Raw genomic sequence first — 18,051 nt, forward strand, 5'->3', positions numbered from 1 at the left:
AAGTCCAGGACCAGATGGATTCATAGTCGGATTCTACCAGAGATACAAAGAGGAGCTGGTACCATTCCTTCTGAAACTATTCCAATCAAAAGAAAAAGAGGGAATTCTTCCTCACTCATTTTATGAGACCAGCATCCTCCTGATACCAAAGCCTGGCAGAGACACAACAAAGAAAGTGAATTTTAGACCAATATCCCTGATGAACATCGATGCAAAAGTCCTCAATAAAATACTGGCAAATCAAATCCAGTAGCACATCAAAAAGCTCATCCCTGGGATGCAAGGCTGTTTCAACATATGCAATTCAATAAACGTAATCCATCATATACACAGAACCAATGACAAAAGCCACATGATTTTCTCAATAGATGCAGAAAGGGCCTTCAACAAAATTCAACAGCACTTCATGCTAAAAACTCTTAATAAACTAGGTATTGATGGGACATATCTCTAAATAATAAGAGCTATTTATGACAAACCCACAGCCAATATCATACTGAATGGGCAAAAACTGGAAGCATTCTCTGAAAACTGGCACAAGACAGGGATGCCCTCTCTCACCACTCCTATTCAACATAGTGTTGGAAGTTCTGGCTAGGACAATCAGGCAGGAGAAAGAAATAAAGGGTATTCAATTAGGAAAAGAGGAAGCCAAATTGTCCCTGTTTGCAGATGACATGATTGTATATTTAGAAAACCCCCTGTCTCAGCCCAAAATCTCCATAAGCTGATAAGCAATTTCAGCAAAGTCTCAGGATATAAAATCAATGTGCAAAAATCACAGGCATTCCTATACACCAATAACAGACTAACAGAGAGCCAAATCATGTGTGAACTCCTACTCACAATTGCTTCAAAGGATAAAATATCTAGGAATCCAACTTACAAGGGATGTGAAGGACCTCTTCAAGGAGAACTACGAACCACTGCTCAGTGAAATAAAAGATGACACAAACAAATGGAAGAACATTCCATGCTCATGGATAGGAAGAATCAATATTGTGAAATTGGCCATACTGCCCAAGATAATTTATAGATTCAATGCCATCTCCATCAAGCTACCAATGACTTTCTTCACAGAATTGGAAAAAAAATACTTTAAAGTTCATATGGAACCAAAAAAGAGCCCGCATTGCCAAGACAATCCTAAGCAAAAAGAACAAAGCTGGAGGCATCATGCTACCTGACTTCAAACTATACTACAAGGCTACAGTAACCAAAACAGCATGGTACTGGTACCAAAACAGAGATGCAGACCAATGGAACAGAACAGAGCCCTCAGAAATAATACCACACATCTACAACTATCTGATCTTTGACAAACCTGACAAAAACAAGAAATGGGGAAAGGATTCCCTATTTAATAAATGGTGCTGGGAAAACTGGCTAGCCATATGTAGAAAGCTGAAACTGGATCCCTTCCTTACACCTTATACAAAAATTATTTCAAGATGGATTAAAGACTTAAATGTCAGACCTAAAACCATAAAAACCCTAGAAGAAAACCTAGGCAATACCATTCAGGACATAGGCATGGGCAAGGACTTCATGACTAAAATACCAAAAGCAAAGGCAGCAAAAGCCAAAACAGACAAATGAGATCTGATTAAACTAAGGAGCTTCTGCACAGCAAAAGAAACTACTGTCAGAGTGAATACGCAGCCCACAGAATGGGAGAAAATTTTTACAATCTACCCATCTGACAAAGGACTAATATCCAGGATCTACAAAGAACTTAAACAAATTTATAAGAAAAAAATCAAACAACCCCATTAAAAAGTGGGCAAAGGATATGAATAGACATTTCTCAAAAGAAGACATTTATGCAGCCAACAGACACATGAAAAAATGCTCAGCATCACTGGCCATCAGAGAAACACAAATCAAAACCACAATGAGATACCATCTCACCAGTTACAATGGCGATCATTAAAAAGTCAGGAAACAACAGGTGCTGGAGAGGATGTGGAGAAATAGGAACACTTTTACGCTGTTGGTGGGACTGTAAACTAGTTCAACCACTGTGGAAGACAGTGTGGCGATTCCTCAAGGATCTAGAACTAGAAATACCATTTGACCCAGCCATCCCATTACTGGGTATATACCCAAAGGATTATAAATCATGCTGCTATAAAGACACATGCACACGTGTGTTTATTGTGGCACTCTTCACAATAGCAAAGACTTGGAACCAACCCAAGTGTCCATCAATGATAGACTGGATTAAGAAAATGTGGCACATATACACCATGGAATACTATGCAGCCATAAAAAAGGATGAGTTCGTGTCCTTTGTAGGGACATGGACAAAGCTGGAAACCATCATTCTGAGCAAACTATCACAAGGATAGCAAACCAAACACCGCATGTTCTCACTCATAGGTGGGAATTGAACAATGAGAACATTTGGACACAGGGCAGGGAACATCACACACTGGGGCCTATTGTGGGGTGGGGGAGAGAGGAGGGATAGCATTAGGAAATATAAGTAATGTAAATGATGAGTTAATGGGTGCAGCACACCAACATATATGTAACAAACCTGAACGTTGTGCACATGTACCCTAGAACTTAAAGTATAATAAAAAAAAAAAAAAGAAAGCCTTTGATTCTGGATAACAATAAAAAAAAAAAGTAGTGTGAATTGCACATAGTAGAGGTAAATATTTTACATATTTGTAGATACACATATATATGTATGTACAGAGTCACAATGAAAAATTAATTTCTTTTTTTTTTATGACTTGCTTACTTCAAAATCGTAGAAGTAGTTTAATATGTTAAATAATACAAAATGAACCATGGGCTGAATATCTTCTATTTGCCCCTCTAGATGACTCCTTTAGTCTACTTTACTCTGCTGTCTGCTCTGGGAGACTGACTTGGATAAGTTTGTTGTTGCTGTTGTTGTTGTTGTTTGAGACGAAGTTTCGCTCTTATTGTCCAGGCTGTAGTGCAACGGTGCGATCTCAGCTCACTGCAGCCTCCGACTTCCGGTTTCAATCAATTCTCCTGCCTCAGCCTCCCAAGCAGCTGAGATCACAGGCATGCACAACCAGGCCTGGCTAATTTTGTATTTTTAGTAGATACAGGGCTTCAACATGCTGGTCAGGCTGGTCTCAAACTCCTGACCTCAGGTGATCCGCCCACCTTCGCCTCCCAAAGTGCTGGGATTACAGGCATGAGCCACCACACCCGACCTGGATAAGTTCTTTTTTTTTTTTTTTTTTTATACTTAAAGTTCTAGGGTACATGTGCATAACGTGCAGGTTTGTTACATATGTATACTTGTGCCATGTTGGCGTGCTGCACCCATCAACTCGTCAGCACCCATCAAGTCATCGTTTATATCATGTATAACTCCCCAATGCAATCCCTCCCCCCCCCCCATGATAGGCCCCGGTGTGTGATGTTCCCCTTCCCGAGTCCAAGTTTCTTCATTGTTCAGTTCCCACCTATGAGTGAGAACATGCGGTGTTTGGTTTTCTCTTCTTGTGATAGTTTGCTAAGAATGATGGTTTCCAGCTGCATCCATGTCCCTACAAAGGACGCAAACTCATCCTTTTTGATGGCTGCATAGTATTCCATGGTGTATATGTGCCACATTTTCTTAATCCAGTCTGTCACAGATGGACATTTGGGTTGATTCCAAGTCTTTGCTATTGTGAATAGTGCCGCAATAAACATACGTGTGCATGTGTCTTTGCAGTAGAATAATTTATAATCCTTTGGGTATATACCCAGTAGTGGGATGGCTGGGTCATATGGTACATCTAGTTCTAGATCCTTGAGGAATTGCCATACTGTTTTCCATAATGGTTGAACTAGTTTACAATCCCACCAACAGTGTAAAAGTGTTCCTATTTCTCCACATCCTCTCCAACACCTGTTGTTTCCTGATTTTTTAATGATTGCCGTTCTAACTGGTTTGAGATGGTATCTCATTGTGGTTTTGATTTGCATTTCTCTGATGGCGAGTGATGATGAGCATTTTTTCATGTGTCTGTTGGCTGTATGAATGTCTTCTTTTGAGAAATGTCTGTTCATATCCTTTGCCCACTTTTTGATGGGATTGTTTGTTTTTTTCTTGTATATTTGTTTGAGTTCTTTGTAGATTCTGGATATTAGCCCTTTGTCAGATGAGTAGGTTGCAAAAATGTTCTCCCATTCTGTAGGTTGCCTGTTCACTCTGATGGTAGTTTCTTTTGCTGTGCAGAAGCTCTTTAGTTTAATTAGATCCCGTTTGTCAATTTTGGCTTTTGCTGCCGTTGCTTTTGGTGTTTTAGACATGAAGTCCTTGCCCATGCCTATGTCCTGAATGGTACTACCTAGATTTTCTTCTAGGGTTTTTATGGTATTAGGTCTAACATTTAAGTCTCTAATCCATCTTGAATTAATCGTCGTATAAGGAGTAAGGAAAGGATCCAGTTTCAGCTTTCTACTTATGGCTAGCCAGTATTCCCAGCACCATTTATTAAATGGGGAATCCTTTCCCCATTTCTTGTTTCTCTCAGGTTTGTCAAAGATCAGATGGCTGTAGATGTGTGGTATTATTTCTGAGGACTCTGTTCTGTTCCATTGGTCTATATCTCTGTTTTGGCTAGGGCAATCAGGCAAGAGAAAGAAATAAAGGGTATCCAGTTAGGAAAAGAAGAAGTCAAATTGTCCCTGTTTGCAGATGACATGATTGTATATTTAGAAAACCCCATCGTCTCAGCCCAAAATCTCCTTAAGCTGATAAGCAACTTCAGCAGTCTCAGGATACAAAATTAATGTGCAAAAATCACAAGCATTCTTATACACGAGTAACAGACAAGCAGAGAGCCAAATCATGAATGAACTTCCATTCACAACTGCTTCAAAGAGAATAAAATACCTAGGAATCCAACTTACAAGGGATGTCAAGGACCTCTTCAAGGAGAACTACAAATCACTGCTCAGTGAAATCAAAGAGGACACAAACAAATGGAAGAACATACCATGCTCATGGATAGGAAGAATCAATATCGTGAAAATGGCCATACTGCCCAAGGTTATTTATAGATTCAATGCCATCCCCATCAAGCTACCAATGAGTTTCTTCACAGAATTGGAAAAAACTGCTTTAAAGTTCATATGGAACCAAAAAAGAGCCCGCATTGCCAAGACAATGCTAAGTCAAAAGGACAAAGCTGGAGGCGTCACACTACCTGACTTCAAACTATACTACAAGGCTACAGTAACCAAAACAGCATGGTACTGGTACCAAAACAGAAAAATGAATTTCTTACTAAAAGTCACTGTCAAATGACCTTGAAGCATATTGCTCTGTACAGCTGCCAGAATGAAACTTCTGAAATGCAATCTGATTATGTTACCTACCTGCTTAGAATCCCACACTGAACTGTTGCTCTAAGATCTCTAAAAAGTAAAGCTTTTAAAACTTGGCCCATCTCTATTTCCAGCCTCATCTCACTGTATGCAGCATTCTCATGCTTCCCAGCATACACCATATTTTCCATGGCATCAGGCTTCTAATCCTATTTTTTTAGTCTGAATCCTGAACCCGTTCTTTCCCACCCCATGCCATCCCTTTTTTGCCCATCTGACTCCAGCTTGTTCTTCAAGTCTGAGTTGTAGCATTACCACCCCTGGAAGCCTTCCTGAATCTGTAGCCATCACCATAACTCCCCTGCAAGTAGAAATGAGCCATCGCTGTGTGTGTGTGTGTGTTGTGTGTGTGTGTGTGTGTGTGATTGTAATAAACTCCTTTAGAGCCCTTATTTCCCCATGGGTATTAACTGAAGTGCTTATGTCCCTCAGGGGGATTACCAGGTCATTGAAGACAGAGGCTGGATCTCATTCAGCACTTGTCCTCAGCATCAGAGATAGTATTTGGCATAGAGTAAGCCCCTAAATGTTAAATTTAATTAAAAATGCTTTACAATTCTGGCATGGGTTTTAATATAATCGCTATAACAGGTATTTTCATGCATTTTGTTGCATGATTTGGTTTAAATCACTAGTCTCAGATACCTAAATAACTATGTATCTACAAAGAAAAAAGAAATCCAAATCCATTTAGGTTTTTTGACTGCCTTTGTTTCTATATAAATATATCTACTACTGTATGTCAATATTGCTTATTCCCTATTGAAAGTGGTGTTTAATTTTGTACTTTAGCTTCCCAGTTCTGGTGATCTGTGGAGCATTCATATGGATTTTGACACCAAACGGTTGGATCCCTGGGAACGAATCATACCTACCTTCAAATACAACCGAGATGTTCCATTTTTTGAAATGCTTGTCCCCACAACTGACACAGTGCGCTATGGGTACCTAATGGAAAAACTACTGGCAGTCAAGCATTCTGTGTTGTTTACTGGAATAACTGGAGTGGGCAAGGTAGGAAACTTACATCAAACAAGAAGTCCTCTCCAAATGTGAGGGCATGGTGGACTTAAAATTGTTAGCACCAGAAGTAATATTATTTCTGAGAGGAATTTTTTTTTTAGCTTTTAGTGCTTTTGCAGGAAGAGTGTTATGCTGAATCTATATTGATGCTAGGAATTGTTCTAAAGTTTGCCAGTTTCTGAATGCATTCTTGGAGTTGATACTGTATGAACTAGAGAGCCCTGTAGGCCAGCATTTGTGTTTAGGGGCTTTTATGTTTTATTCCTTGGTATTTTGGGGGTTGCCACTGCACTGGTTGGATGGGAACTGGCCAGAGGAGTTTGCATTCCCAAAAGACTGTTGATAGAGATCAGCCCATCCCCTCCTGCCTGTTCACTTGTATCTGATACAACAATGGTATCCTTGATTATCTGGGGTTTTTTGTTAAAGTAGAATGGAGGGAGGAATACTGATGAGGCTTGTAAGTTTTGGAGAATCCACATAAAATTTCACTGTTTCCCAAAAAATTTATTCTAAAAGAAATTTGCATCTTTCTGTGACTCTTTCCATAAATTGGCTTGAAGAGTAGCCAAGATGGATTTTGGCATGAAATTAAATTAAAACGTTTTGCTAAGATAGTGCAGATTAGAATATCTCTTTGGTTCTGAAAAATATAACTAAACGGAATCTCCAGTAAGAGAAAGCAGACATTTCAATCTGGCTTTAACCTCTCTCTTTTTATCGTGTTTCTTACTTATTGTGCCAAATTATTACAGATATAACTGAAAGAGATTATATTGATGTGACATTAATTAACTTATTTTAATTTAAGTCTGTGATTGCAAAAGGATTGCTAAATAAAATTCAAGAATCGGCTGGTTATGTCCCTGTTTATCTGAATTTTTCTGCTCAAACTTCATCTGCAACAACACAGGAGATCATTGAGTCAAAACTGGAGAGAAAAAGAAAAAATATTCTAGGTAAGAATCATTATTTTAGTTTGTCCCACAGAAATTATTCATTAAGCTAATAAATGACATAAATAGTACATGTAATAAAATGACAATTGGATATTTTATTTGCTTAATTTACTTGTAAAGGTGATTCTGTTGATGGCGTTTTTATGCTAGCTATGTAGATGTCTTAGTGTTGCCAAGCAAGTCATTTATTTCTATCATCACCTTCAACTCAGAACATCTTCAATCTCTGCCACTCCATGGCTCTCCCTCTCTACACCCAGGTTCTTCCAACATGCACTGATTTCACCTTATTTAAAATAAACCTCTGTATATTTGGCACATTGGATTATCTGAACTCTGAGGAATAAGTATGAGACTGTTTTGGTTTTTTCTTCAGTCAGTACTTTCAGCCAGGTTTTGTGGTAGCTTCCCCACTCTCCCTTATTAACTGCTTAGATAACTGGCATAACTTTCTGGTCACCTTCAGACATCTGGAGTCTGGGCCAGTCTAAGCCTCAATCCAATACCCAATTCAAAGTTCCTCCTCTCCTCTGTCATAAGCCAGGTTTGTGGCTGCAGGTACATACTGGAGGTGAAGGGGTCATGGGATGCTCGTCACTCCTCCCCAACCTCCCTGTAGGAGGCTGGAGTATGCGGGGAATGGAGAAGAAGAAGGAAAGGACAAGTTTCTTGTATCTAACCAGTGCTCAGATGGGCCTCTCTGTGGCTGGTCCCTGCTTCTGTAGCTGGCACTGAGTGGTGTCCATGCTGTCTGTGAGGTAGGCTTTCAGGAGTGGGCTCTTGTAAGCAACTCCCAAAAGAACTGTAGGTCAGGCATTGGCCTCACCACTGGAAGTTTCCCTGTGGGTGGGAGTCAGGACCTCAGCCCTCACTCTCCAGCAGTCCATCTGCAGCCTCTTGCAACTGGGGCCTACTTGCTCAGTCCACAGTCTCTGGGGTGGTGCACCAGTCAGGGCTCAGGCTTGGCTGCCTCCCACATTGCCCACCATCTAGCAGGCCGTGTCATGCCAAACAATGGTGCTACCAGCTGCTTTACTGCCTCCTCTTTCTGTCCCCTCTCTCCTGCTCAGGTAGGCAAGGGGCAACAGATGCCATTCTATTTTCTGGTGGAGGTCCCAAATTTTTACAAAGGTTTCTCTTAGACCCCTTCCTTGGCCCCCCCATCCTGCTACTTGGCTTCCAGGGGGCCACAGGATGGAGTGAATCACTCAGTTTGCCTTGGAATCACCTCCCGTAATTATCCCAACCGCAGAGACATGGCTATTTGCCCATCAGGTTTCTCTTTCCTCTGCTATCACTCATTCCTTTTTCTAATGTGTGTATTTCTAATGTGTGTATATTTATTTAAATGTGGCATTGTGCAGCCCCACTGCACTGGATTTCCCTTTGATGTGATCAGGACGCTTTTGAATATCTAATCTGTTTTCCCTGTGAGGGTGCCGTGATGACATTTATGAAAGGAAAATTTGGCATTCTTCCTCTTCCTACTATGGAAAGAAACTGATGTTCCTCACTCATGCCTAAGCCACACAGTTGCTGAGGGCAGTGGCTGAGACAGAGAAAAGTTCAATCCTTGCTGGAGAGAGGCCACCATCTTGTGCCCTGACAGTGAGGATAAGGGGCCACCTGGCATGACAACGTGGACGTCCTGACCAGGAGCACATCTTCCTGCAAGGGCCTGGGTGGGGCCAGAAGGAAGTCTCTTCCTCGGGGCAGGACTCAGAACTGAGCTCTTTATGACCTATAGGATGTCATTGAGTCCAAAGTCATACCCTAGCTTTGTCTTACATTTTCCAGGGGAAAATCATAATTCTTAAATTAAATTCATTTTATTTCCCTAGGAGCACCAGGAAACAAACGAATTGTGATTTTTGTTGATGATTTAAACATGCCCAGACTGGATCGCTATGGCTCTCAGCCTCCGATTGAATTACTTCGGCAGTATCAAGATTTTGGGGGATTTTATGACAGAAACAAATTATTTTGGAAAGAAATACAGGTTACTTTAGCTTTTAAATTACTTGGTGTGCTTAAATTTAAATGTCAAGGAAATATGATGTATACTTTGTGAGACTACCATAGCAAAGTACCACAAATGGGGTGGCTTACACAACAGAAGTTTGTTTTCTCATAATTCTGAACACTAGACGTCTAAGAACAAGGTGTCTGCAGGATTGATTTCTTCTGAACACTCTTTCCCTATGTCTTTATATGGGCTTCCCTCTGTGTCTGTCTGTGTCCAAATCTCTTCTTATAAGCACACCCGTCATGCTGGATTAGGGCTTACCCTAGTGGCCTCATTTTAGCTCATCACATCTTTAAAGACCCTATTTCCAAATACAGCCACATTCTGAAACGCCGAGTTAGGACTTCAACATATGGTTTGGGGACAGGGGACACAATTCAGCCCATAACATGTGGCCGCAGTTTTTCCTCCTCGTAATTCAATGCATTCAGTCTATATTGAGTTTTTGTCATGTTTGATTCAGGAGATCCATGAACAAGTGAAACAGTCCCTGCCTCCCAGAGAGCTTCAGAGGGTGGACAGACATTTCTTTCTTTTTTTTTCATTTTTTTATTTTTATTTTTTATTATTATACTTTAAGTTCTAGGGTACATGTGCATCACGTGCAAGTTTGTTACATATGTATACTTGTGCCATGTTGGTGTGCTGCACCCATCAACTCGTCAGCACCCATCAACTCGTCATTTACATCAGGTATAACTCCCAATGCAATCCCTCCCCCCTCCCCCCTCCCCATGATAGGCCCCGGTGTGTGATATTCCCCTTTCCGAGTCCAAGTGATCTCATTGTTCAGTTCCCACCTATGAGTGAGAACATGCAGTGTTTGGTTTTCTGTTCTTGCGATAGTTTGCTGAGAATGATGGTTTCCAGCTGCATCCATGTCCCTACAAAGGACACAAACTCATCCTTTTTTATGGCTGCATAGTATTCCATGGTGTATTTGTGCCACATTTTCTTAATCCAGTCTGTCACAGATGGACATTTGGGTTGATTCCAAGTCTTTGCTATTGTGAATAGTGCCGCAATAAACATACGTGTGCATGTGTCTTTATAGCAGCGTGATTTATAATCCTTTGGGTATATACCCAATAATGGAATGGCTGGGTCATATGGTACTTCTAGTTCTAGATCCTTGAGGAACTGCCATACTGTTTTCCATAATGGTTGAATTAGTTTACAATCCCACCAACAGTGTAAAAGTGTCCCTATTTCTCCACGTCCTCTCCAGCACCTGTTGTTTCCTGACTTTTTAATGATCGCCATTCTAACTGGTGTGAGATGGTATCTCATTGTGGTTTTGATTTGCATTTCTCTGATGGCCAGTGATGATGAGCATTTTTTCATGTGTCTTTTGGCTGTATGAATGTCTTCTTTTGAGAAATGTCTGTTCATATCCTTTGCCCACTTTTTGATGGGGTTGTTTGTTTTTTTCTTGTAATTTGTTTGAGTTCTTTGTAGGTTCTGGATATTAGCCCTTTGTCTGATGAGTAGATTGCAAAAATTTTCTCCCATTCTGTAGGTAGCCTGTTCACTCTGATGGTAGTTTCTTTTGCTGTGCAGAAGGTCTTTAGTTTAATGACATCCCATTTGTCAATTTTGGCTTCTGTTGCCGTTGCTTTTGGTGTTTTAGACATGAAGTCCTTGCCCATGCCGATGTCCTGAATGGTATTACCTAGGTTTTCTTCTAGGGTTTTTATGGTATTAGGTCTAAGATTTAAGTCTCTAATCCATCTTGAATTAATTTTCATATAAGGAGTAAGGAAAGGATCCAGTTTCAGCTTTCTACTTATGGCTAGCCAATTTTCCCAGCACCATTTATTAAGTAGGGAATCCTTTCCCCATTTCTTGTTTTTGTCAGATTTGTCAAAGATCACATAGCTGTAGATGTGTGGTATTATTTCTGAGGACCCTGTTCTATTCCATTGGTCTACATCTCTGTTTTGGTACCAGTACCATGCTGCTTTGGTTACTGTAGACTTGTAGTATAGTTTGAAGTCAGGTAGCGTGATGCCTCCAGCTTTGTTCTTTTTGCTTAGGATTGTCTTGGCAATGTGGGCTCTTTTTTGGTTCCATATGAACTTTAAAGCAGTTTTTTCCAATTCTATGAAGAAACTCATTGGTAGCTTGATGGGGATGGCATTGAATCTGTAAATTACATTGGGCAGTATGGCCGTTTTCACGATATTGATTCTTCCTATCCATGAGCATGGTATGTTCTTCCATTTGTTTGTGTCCTCTTTGATTTCACTGAGCAGTGGTTTGTAGTTCTCCTTGAAGAGGTCCTTTACATCCCTTGTAAGTTGGATTCCTAGGTATTTTATTCTCTTTGAAGCAATTGTGAATGGAAGTTCATTCATGATTTGGCTTTCTGTTTGTCTGTTACTGGTGTATAAGAATGCTTGTGATTTTTGCACATTAATTTTGTATCCTGAGACTTTGCTGAAGTTGCTTATCAGCTTAAGGAGATTTTGGGCTGAGACGATGGGGTTTTCTAAATATACAATCATGTCATCTGCAAACAGGGACAATTTGACTTCTTCTTTTCCTAACTGGATACCCTTGATTTCTTTCTCTTGCCTGATTGCCCTAGCCAGAACTTCCAAAACTATGTTGAATAGAGTTGTGAGAGAGGGCATCCCTGTCTTGTGCCAGTTTTCAGAGAATGCTTCCAGTTTTTGCCCATTCAGTATGATATTGGCTGTGGGTTTGTCATAAATAGCTCTTATTATTTTGAGATATGTTCCATCAATACCGAATTTATTGAGCCTTTTGTAGCATGAGGGGCTGTGAATTTTGTCAAAGGCCTTTTCTTCATCTATTGAGATAATCATGTGGTTTTTGTCTTTGGTTCTGTTTATATGCTGGATTACGTTTATTGATTTGCATATGTTGAACCAGCCTTGCATCCCAGGGATGAAGCCCACTTGATCATGGTGGATAAGCTTTTTGATGTGCTGCTGAATCCGGTTTGCCAGTATTTTATTGAGGATTTTTGCATCGATGTTGATCAGGGATATTGGTCTAAAATTCTCTTTTTTTGTTGTGTCTCTGCCAGGCTTTAGTATCAAGATGATGTTGGCCTCATAAAATGAGTTAGGGAGCATTCCCTCTTTTTCTATTGATTGGAATAGTTTCAGAAGGAATGATACCAGCTCCTCCTTGTACCTCTGGTAGAATTCAGCTGTGAATCCATCTGGTCCTGGACTTTTTTTGGTGGGTAGGCTATTAATTATTGCCTCAATTTCTGAGCCTACTATTGGTCTATTCAGGGATTCAGCTTTTTCCTGGTTTAGTCTTGGGAGAGTGTAAGCATCCAGGAAATTATCCATTTCTTCTAGATTTTCTAGTTGATTTGCATAGAGGTGTTTATAGTATTCTCTGATGGTAGTTTGTATTTCTGTGGGGTCGGTGGTGATATCCCCTTCATCATTTTTTATTGTGTCGATTTGATTCTTCTCTCTTTTCTTCTTTATTAGTCTTGCTAGCGGTCTATCAATTTTGTTGATCTTTTCAAAAAACCAATTCCTGGATTCATTGATTTTTTGGAGGGTTTTTTGTGTCTCTCTCTCCTTCAGTTCTGCTCTGATCATAGTTGTTTCTTGCCTTCTGCTAGCTTTTGAATGTGTTTGCTCTTGCTTCTCTAGTTCTTTTAATTGTGATGTTAGAGTGTCAATTTTAGATCCTCCAGCTTTCTCTTGTGGGCATTTAGTGCTATAAATTTCCCTCTACACACTGCTTTAAATGTGTCCCAGAGATTCTGATATGTTGTATCTTTGTTCTCATTGGTTTCAAAGAACATCTTTATTTCTGTCTTCATTTCGTTATGTACCCAGTAGTCATTCAGGAGCAGGTTATTCAGTTTCCATGTAGTTGAGCGGTTTTGATTGAGTTTCTTAGTCCTGAGTTCTAGTTTGATTGCACTGTGGTCTGAGAGACAGTTTGTTATAATTTCTGTTCTTTGACATTTGCTGAGGAGTGCTTTACTTCCAATTATGTTGTCAATTTTGGAATAAGTGCGATGTGGTGCTGAGAAGAATGTATATTCTGTTGATTTGGGGTGGAGAGTTCTGTAGCTGTCTACTAGGTCTGCTTGCTGCAGAGATGAGTTCAATTCCTGGATATCCTTGTTAACTTTCTGTCTCGTTGATCTGTCTAATATTGACAGTGGGGTGTTGAAGTCTCCCATTATTATTGCATGAGAGTCTAAGTCTCTTTGTAGGTCTCTAAGGACTTGCTTTATGAATCTGGGTGCTCCTGTATTGGGTGCATATATATTTAGGATAGTTAGCTCTTCCTGTTGAATTGATCCCTTTACCATTATGTAGTGTCCTTCTTTGTCTCTTTTGATCTTTGATGGTTTAAAGTCTGTTTTATCAGAGATTAGGATTGCAACTGCTGCTTTTTTTTGTTCTCCATTTGCTTGGTAGATCTTCCTCCATCCCTTTATTTTGAGCCTATGTATATCTCTGCATGTGAGATGAGTCTCCTGAATACGGCAAACTGATGGGTCTTGACTCTTTATCCAGTTTGCCAGTCTGTGTCTTTTAATTGGACCATTTAGTCCATTTACATTTAAGGTTAATATTGTTATGTGTGAACTTGATCCTGCCATTATGACATTAACTGGTTATTTTGCTTGTTAGTTGATGCAGTGTCTTCCTAGCCTCGATGGTCTTTACATTTTGGCATGTTTTTGCAATGGCTGGTACCGGTTGTTCCTTTCCATGTTTAGTGCTTCCTTCAGGGTCTCTTGTAAGGCAGGCCTGGTGGTGAGAAAATCTCTAAGCATTTGCTTATCTGTAAAAGATTTTATTTCTCCTTCACTTATGAAACTTAGTTTGGCTGGATATGAAATTCTGGGTTTAAAATTCTTTTCTTTAAGAATGTTGAATATTGGCCCCCACTCTCTTCTGGCTTGTAGAGTTTCTGCCAAGAGATCTGCTGTTAGTCTGATGGGCTTCCCTTGTGGGTAACCTGACCTTTCTCTCTGGCTGCCCTTAAGACTTTTTCCTTCGTTTCAACTTTGGTGAATCTGGCAATTATGTGTCTTGGAGTTGCTCTTCTGGAGGAGTATCTTTGTGGCGTTCTCTGTATTTCCTGAATTTGAATGTTGGCCTGCCCTACTAGGTTGGGGAAGTTCTCCTGGATGATATCCTGCAGAGTGTTTTCCAACTTGGTTCCATTTTCCCCCTCACTTTCAGGCACCCCAATCAGACGTAGATTTGGTCTTTTTACATAATCCCATACTTCTTGCAGGCTTTGTTCATTTCTTTTTCTTCTTTTTTCTTTAGATTTCTCTTCTCACTTCATTTCATTCATTTGATCCTCAAACGCTGATACTCTTTCTTCCAGTTGATCGAGTCGGTTACTGAAGCTTATGCATTTGTCACGTATTTCTTGTGTCATGGTTTTCATCTCTGTCAGTTCGTTTATGGCCTTCTCTGCATTAATTATTCTAGTTATCAATTCTTCCACTCTTTTTTCAAGATTTTTAGTTTCTTTGCGCTGGGTACATAATTCCTCCTTTAGCTCTGAGAAGTTTGATGGACTGAAGCCTTCTTCTCTCATCTCGTCAAAGTCATTCACCGTCCAGCTTTGATCCGTTGCTGGCGATGAGCTGCGTTCTTTTGCAGGGGTAGATGCACTCTTATTTTTTGAATTTCCAGCTTTTCTGCCCTGCTTTTTCCCCATCTTTGTGGTTTTATCTGCCGCTGGTCTTTGATGATGGTGACATACTGATGGGGTTTTGGTGTGGGTGTCCTTCCTGTTTGTTAGTTTTCCTTCTAATAGTCAGGACCCTCAGCTGTAGGTCTGTTGGAGATTGCTTGAGGTCCACTCCAGACCCTATTTGCCTGGGTATCAGCAGCAGAGGTTGCAGAAGATAGAATATTGCTGAACAGCGAGTGTACCTGTCTGATTCTTGCTTTGGAAGCTTCCTTTCAGGGGTGTACTCCACCGTGTGAGGTGTGGGCTGTCAGTGTGCCCCTAGTGGGGGATGTCTCCCAGTTAGGCTACTCAGGGGTCAGGGACCCACTTGAGCAGGCAGTCTGTCCGTTGTCAGATCTCAACCTTCGTGTTGGGAGATCCACTGCTCTCTTCAAAGCTGTCAGACAGAGTCGTTTGTGTCTGCAGAGGTTTCTTCTGCTTTTATTGTTGTTGTTGTTGTTGTTTAGCTATGCCTGGGGTGGACAGACATTTCTAATGCAGAGTGGTGAGAGGGGAGAGACAGGAGAGTTTCAGGGGTGGGGCTGGGTTGCGGATGGGAGAAGCCTCCCAGAAGTGATGTTGGAGCTGGATTCTGAAGGCATGCATGCCAAAGCAGAGAAAGGGAGCATTTTATACCCCAGAAGCGGGAATGTAAAATACTAAGGTGGTGTGAAATATGAGCACCAAAGCAACAGGAGAGGCAGAGGTCACATCCCATGGTGCTGTGGGTCCATGAGGAGGAAACTGGATTTATCCTGTAAGTGCTGAGGAGCTGCTGAAGGAAATTTTATGGAAAGATTCCCTTGGCTGCAGGGGAGGGATGGGCTAAAAAGGAAGTAAGAACAGAGGCAACTGCAGTAGCCTAGAGGACAAGAGATGAGGGTCGAACCTCCTGGGGTGATACGTGTGGTCAGAAGGGTTTAGAAGCCAGAAGGCAGATCAGCAGGACTGGTGGTGTGTTAGTCAGGGTTCTTGAGAGGGACAGAATTAACGGAATAGATATATATACATAAAAGGGAGTTTATTAAGTATTAACTCACATGATCACGATGTCCCACAATAGGCCATCTGCAGACTGAGAAGCAAGGACAGCCAGTCCAGCCTCCAAAATTGAAGAAATTGGAGTCCGACGTTCAAGGGCAGGAAGCATCCAGCATGGTAGAAAGATGTAGGCTGGGAGGCTAGGCCAGTCACTCTTTTCACATTTTTCTGCCTCCTTATAGTTTAGCTCCATGGGCAGCTGATTAGATTGTGCCCACAATTTAAGGGTTGGTTAAGGGTGATTCTGCCTTTCCCAGCCCACTGACTCAAAAGTTACTTTCCTTTGGCAACACTCTCACAGACATATCCAGGATCAATACTTTGTATCCTTCAATCCAATCAAGTTGATACTCAGTATTAACCATCACAGGTGGGGTATGGAGTCAAGAGGGAGAAGGGGGAACCTAGGCTGACTGCCCCATTTCTGTTCTGGAGAGCAGAAACCAATATGCTTGACAAGAAGAGGGCAGGGGGCATGTTTAGTTTTGCTCACAATAAAAACAAATATTTGTACCAGGCACTATTCTAAGTGTTTCCCACCTGCTAGCACCCAGCATCCCTACAAGATGGATAATGCTATCAGCCTTGTTTTATAGATCAAGAAATAGGCCAAGAGTATGGAGTTATGTGACTGGTCCAAGGTCATACTACTCGTAAGTGGCAAAACTGGGATTAGAGCCCAGGCCGTTCAGCTTCTGAATATGTGATTTCAGCTAAGATTCCTCCCTGCCCACGTTGCTAAGCTCCAGTTCCCTGGGAAATCCAGGTAGAGCACTTTCTGTCTATCAAAATGAGAGCTTAAATAAGGCACAAACATTCTTTGAAGTGAAAAAGAAGATGAGTGTAAGAGGCAGAGGGATAAATGGAGACTGAAGAGAGGGTTCAAGCTGTGCAGAGGTGAAAACTGATGGGGGCGGAGGTAGTAGGTCCTGAGAAAGGGGCCTCATTCTCCAACACAGGAAGTCCCGGATGGAAGATGAACCTGTATTCAGTTCCTGGAAAGCAGTCAGCAGTTTTCTTCTTCCAGACTGTATTTACAGCCTGTATTAAAACAGGAAAACCTTTCCTAAAAAGAGAATGTAATTAGGCCTCTTTATAAAGAAAGCAGTCTTTTGCATATAAGGTTTTTTTACTTTCCAAATCATTTTATCTAACTTTATCTTCCCAACAACGCAGTGAGGAGAGAATATCACATGCCCTTTGCAGGTTTAGAATTCCCCTGACTCAGTGCCATGGGGATGAGGGTAGGAAGGGAATGACTGCCAAACCTCCCACCAGGCCAGTGCTCAGTGGCTCCTCTCTGCCAAACAAATCACATGGAAATGCCTTGCCCTGGCACTCTGAGGCTCCCACATATGGCTGTGAATGGCTTCTCTGATTCAAGGGTCTTTTGCTGCTCCCTGCACATGTCCCACAGTCCCACTGAGGCAGAAGCCTTGATGTCTCCTGAATGCACCCGTATCCTCCACCGCATGCCTTTGTGATAGTGCCCTCTACCTGAAAGGGCCCTTCTCTCCAGCTCTTCCCTTGTAATCCTTGTACTCCTTCAAGGCCCATCTCCAAATTGCCTTGCTCACAAGGTCTTTCCTTAAACCCCCATTTCCAGTGTGAGCTCCTCTTTCATCCGCATGGAGCACTGTGTGTGTCTTTATGGCCTTCACATTCCATCTTGAGTCACAGCTGTTGATGTGCTCATCTTGTATTGCATTCCTTCATGTTGGACTCTGAGCTCCTGACCTCCATCTCCCTCATCTTTATGGCCCCTGCTAAGCTTAATACCTTGTACGTAGTAAGCTGTTGTTTATTGGAACTGATTCACATAGAGACAGCCTTGGTACCACCTCAAGCCTTGGTACTGTAGAGCTGAGATCAAGAGTGCCTTCCTCTTGGTCTTCAGATTCTTCCTCCTACCAAAGGAATTGGTAC

At 41.3% G+C, this 18,051-nt stretch overlaps 1 protein-coding gene across 1 annotated transcript in view; it reads left to right on the forward strand.

The window, feature by feature from the left end:
* The window catches only part of DNAH6 (dynein axonemal heavy chain 6), a 353,105-nt gene that overhangs the window by 174,325 nt on the left and 160,729 nt on the right, over positions 1-18,051 (forward strand). Inside the window, exons 38-40 of the mRNA XM_033175267.1 lie at positions 6,163-6,384; positions 7,205-7,352; positions 9,194-9,351. Of these exons, the coding sequence (XP_033031158.1) occupies positions 6,163-6,384; positions 7,205-7,352; positions 9,194-9,351 (528 nt within the window). The remainder of the gene's footprint in view (positions 1-6,162; positions 6,385-7,204; positions 7,353-9,193; positions 9,352-18,051) is intronic.

This window comes from Trachypithecus francoisi, unplaced genomic scaffold (genome assembly GCF_009764315.1).
Source record: "Trachypithecus francoisi isolate TF-2019V2 unplaced genomic scaffold, Tfra_2.0 Lachesis_group17, whole genome shotgun sequence".
Lineage (NCBI taxonomy): Eukaryota > Metazoa > Chordata > Mammalia > Primates > Cercopithecidae > Trachypithecus > Trachypithecus francoisi.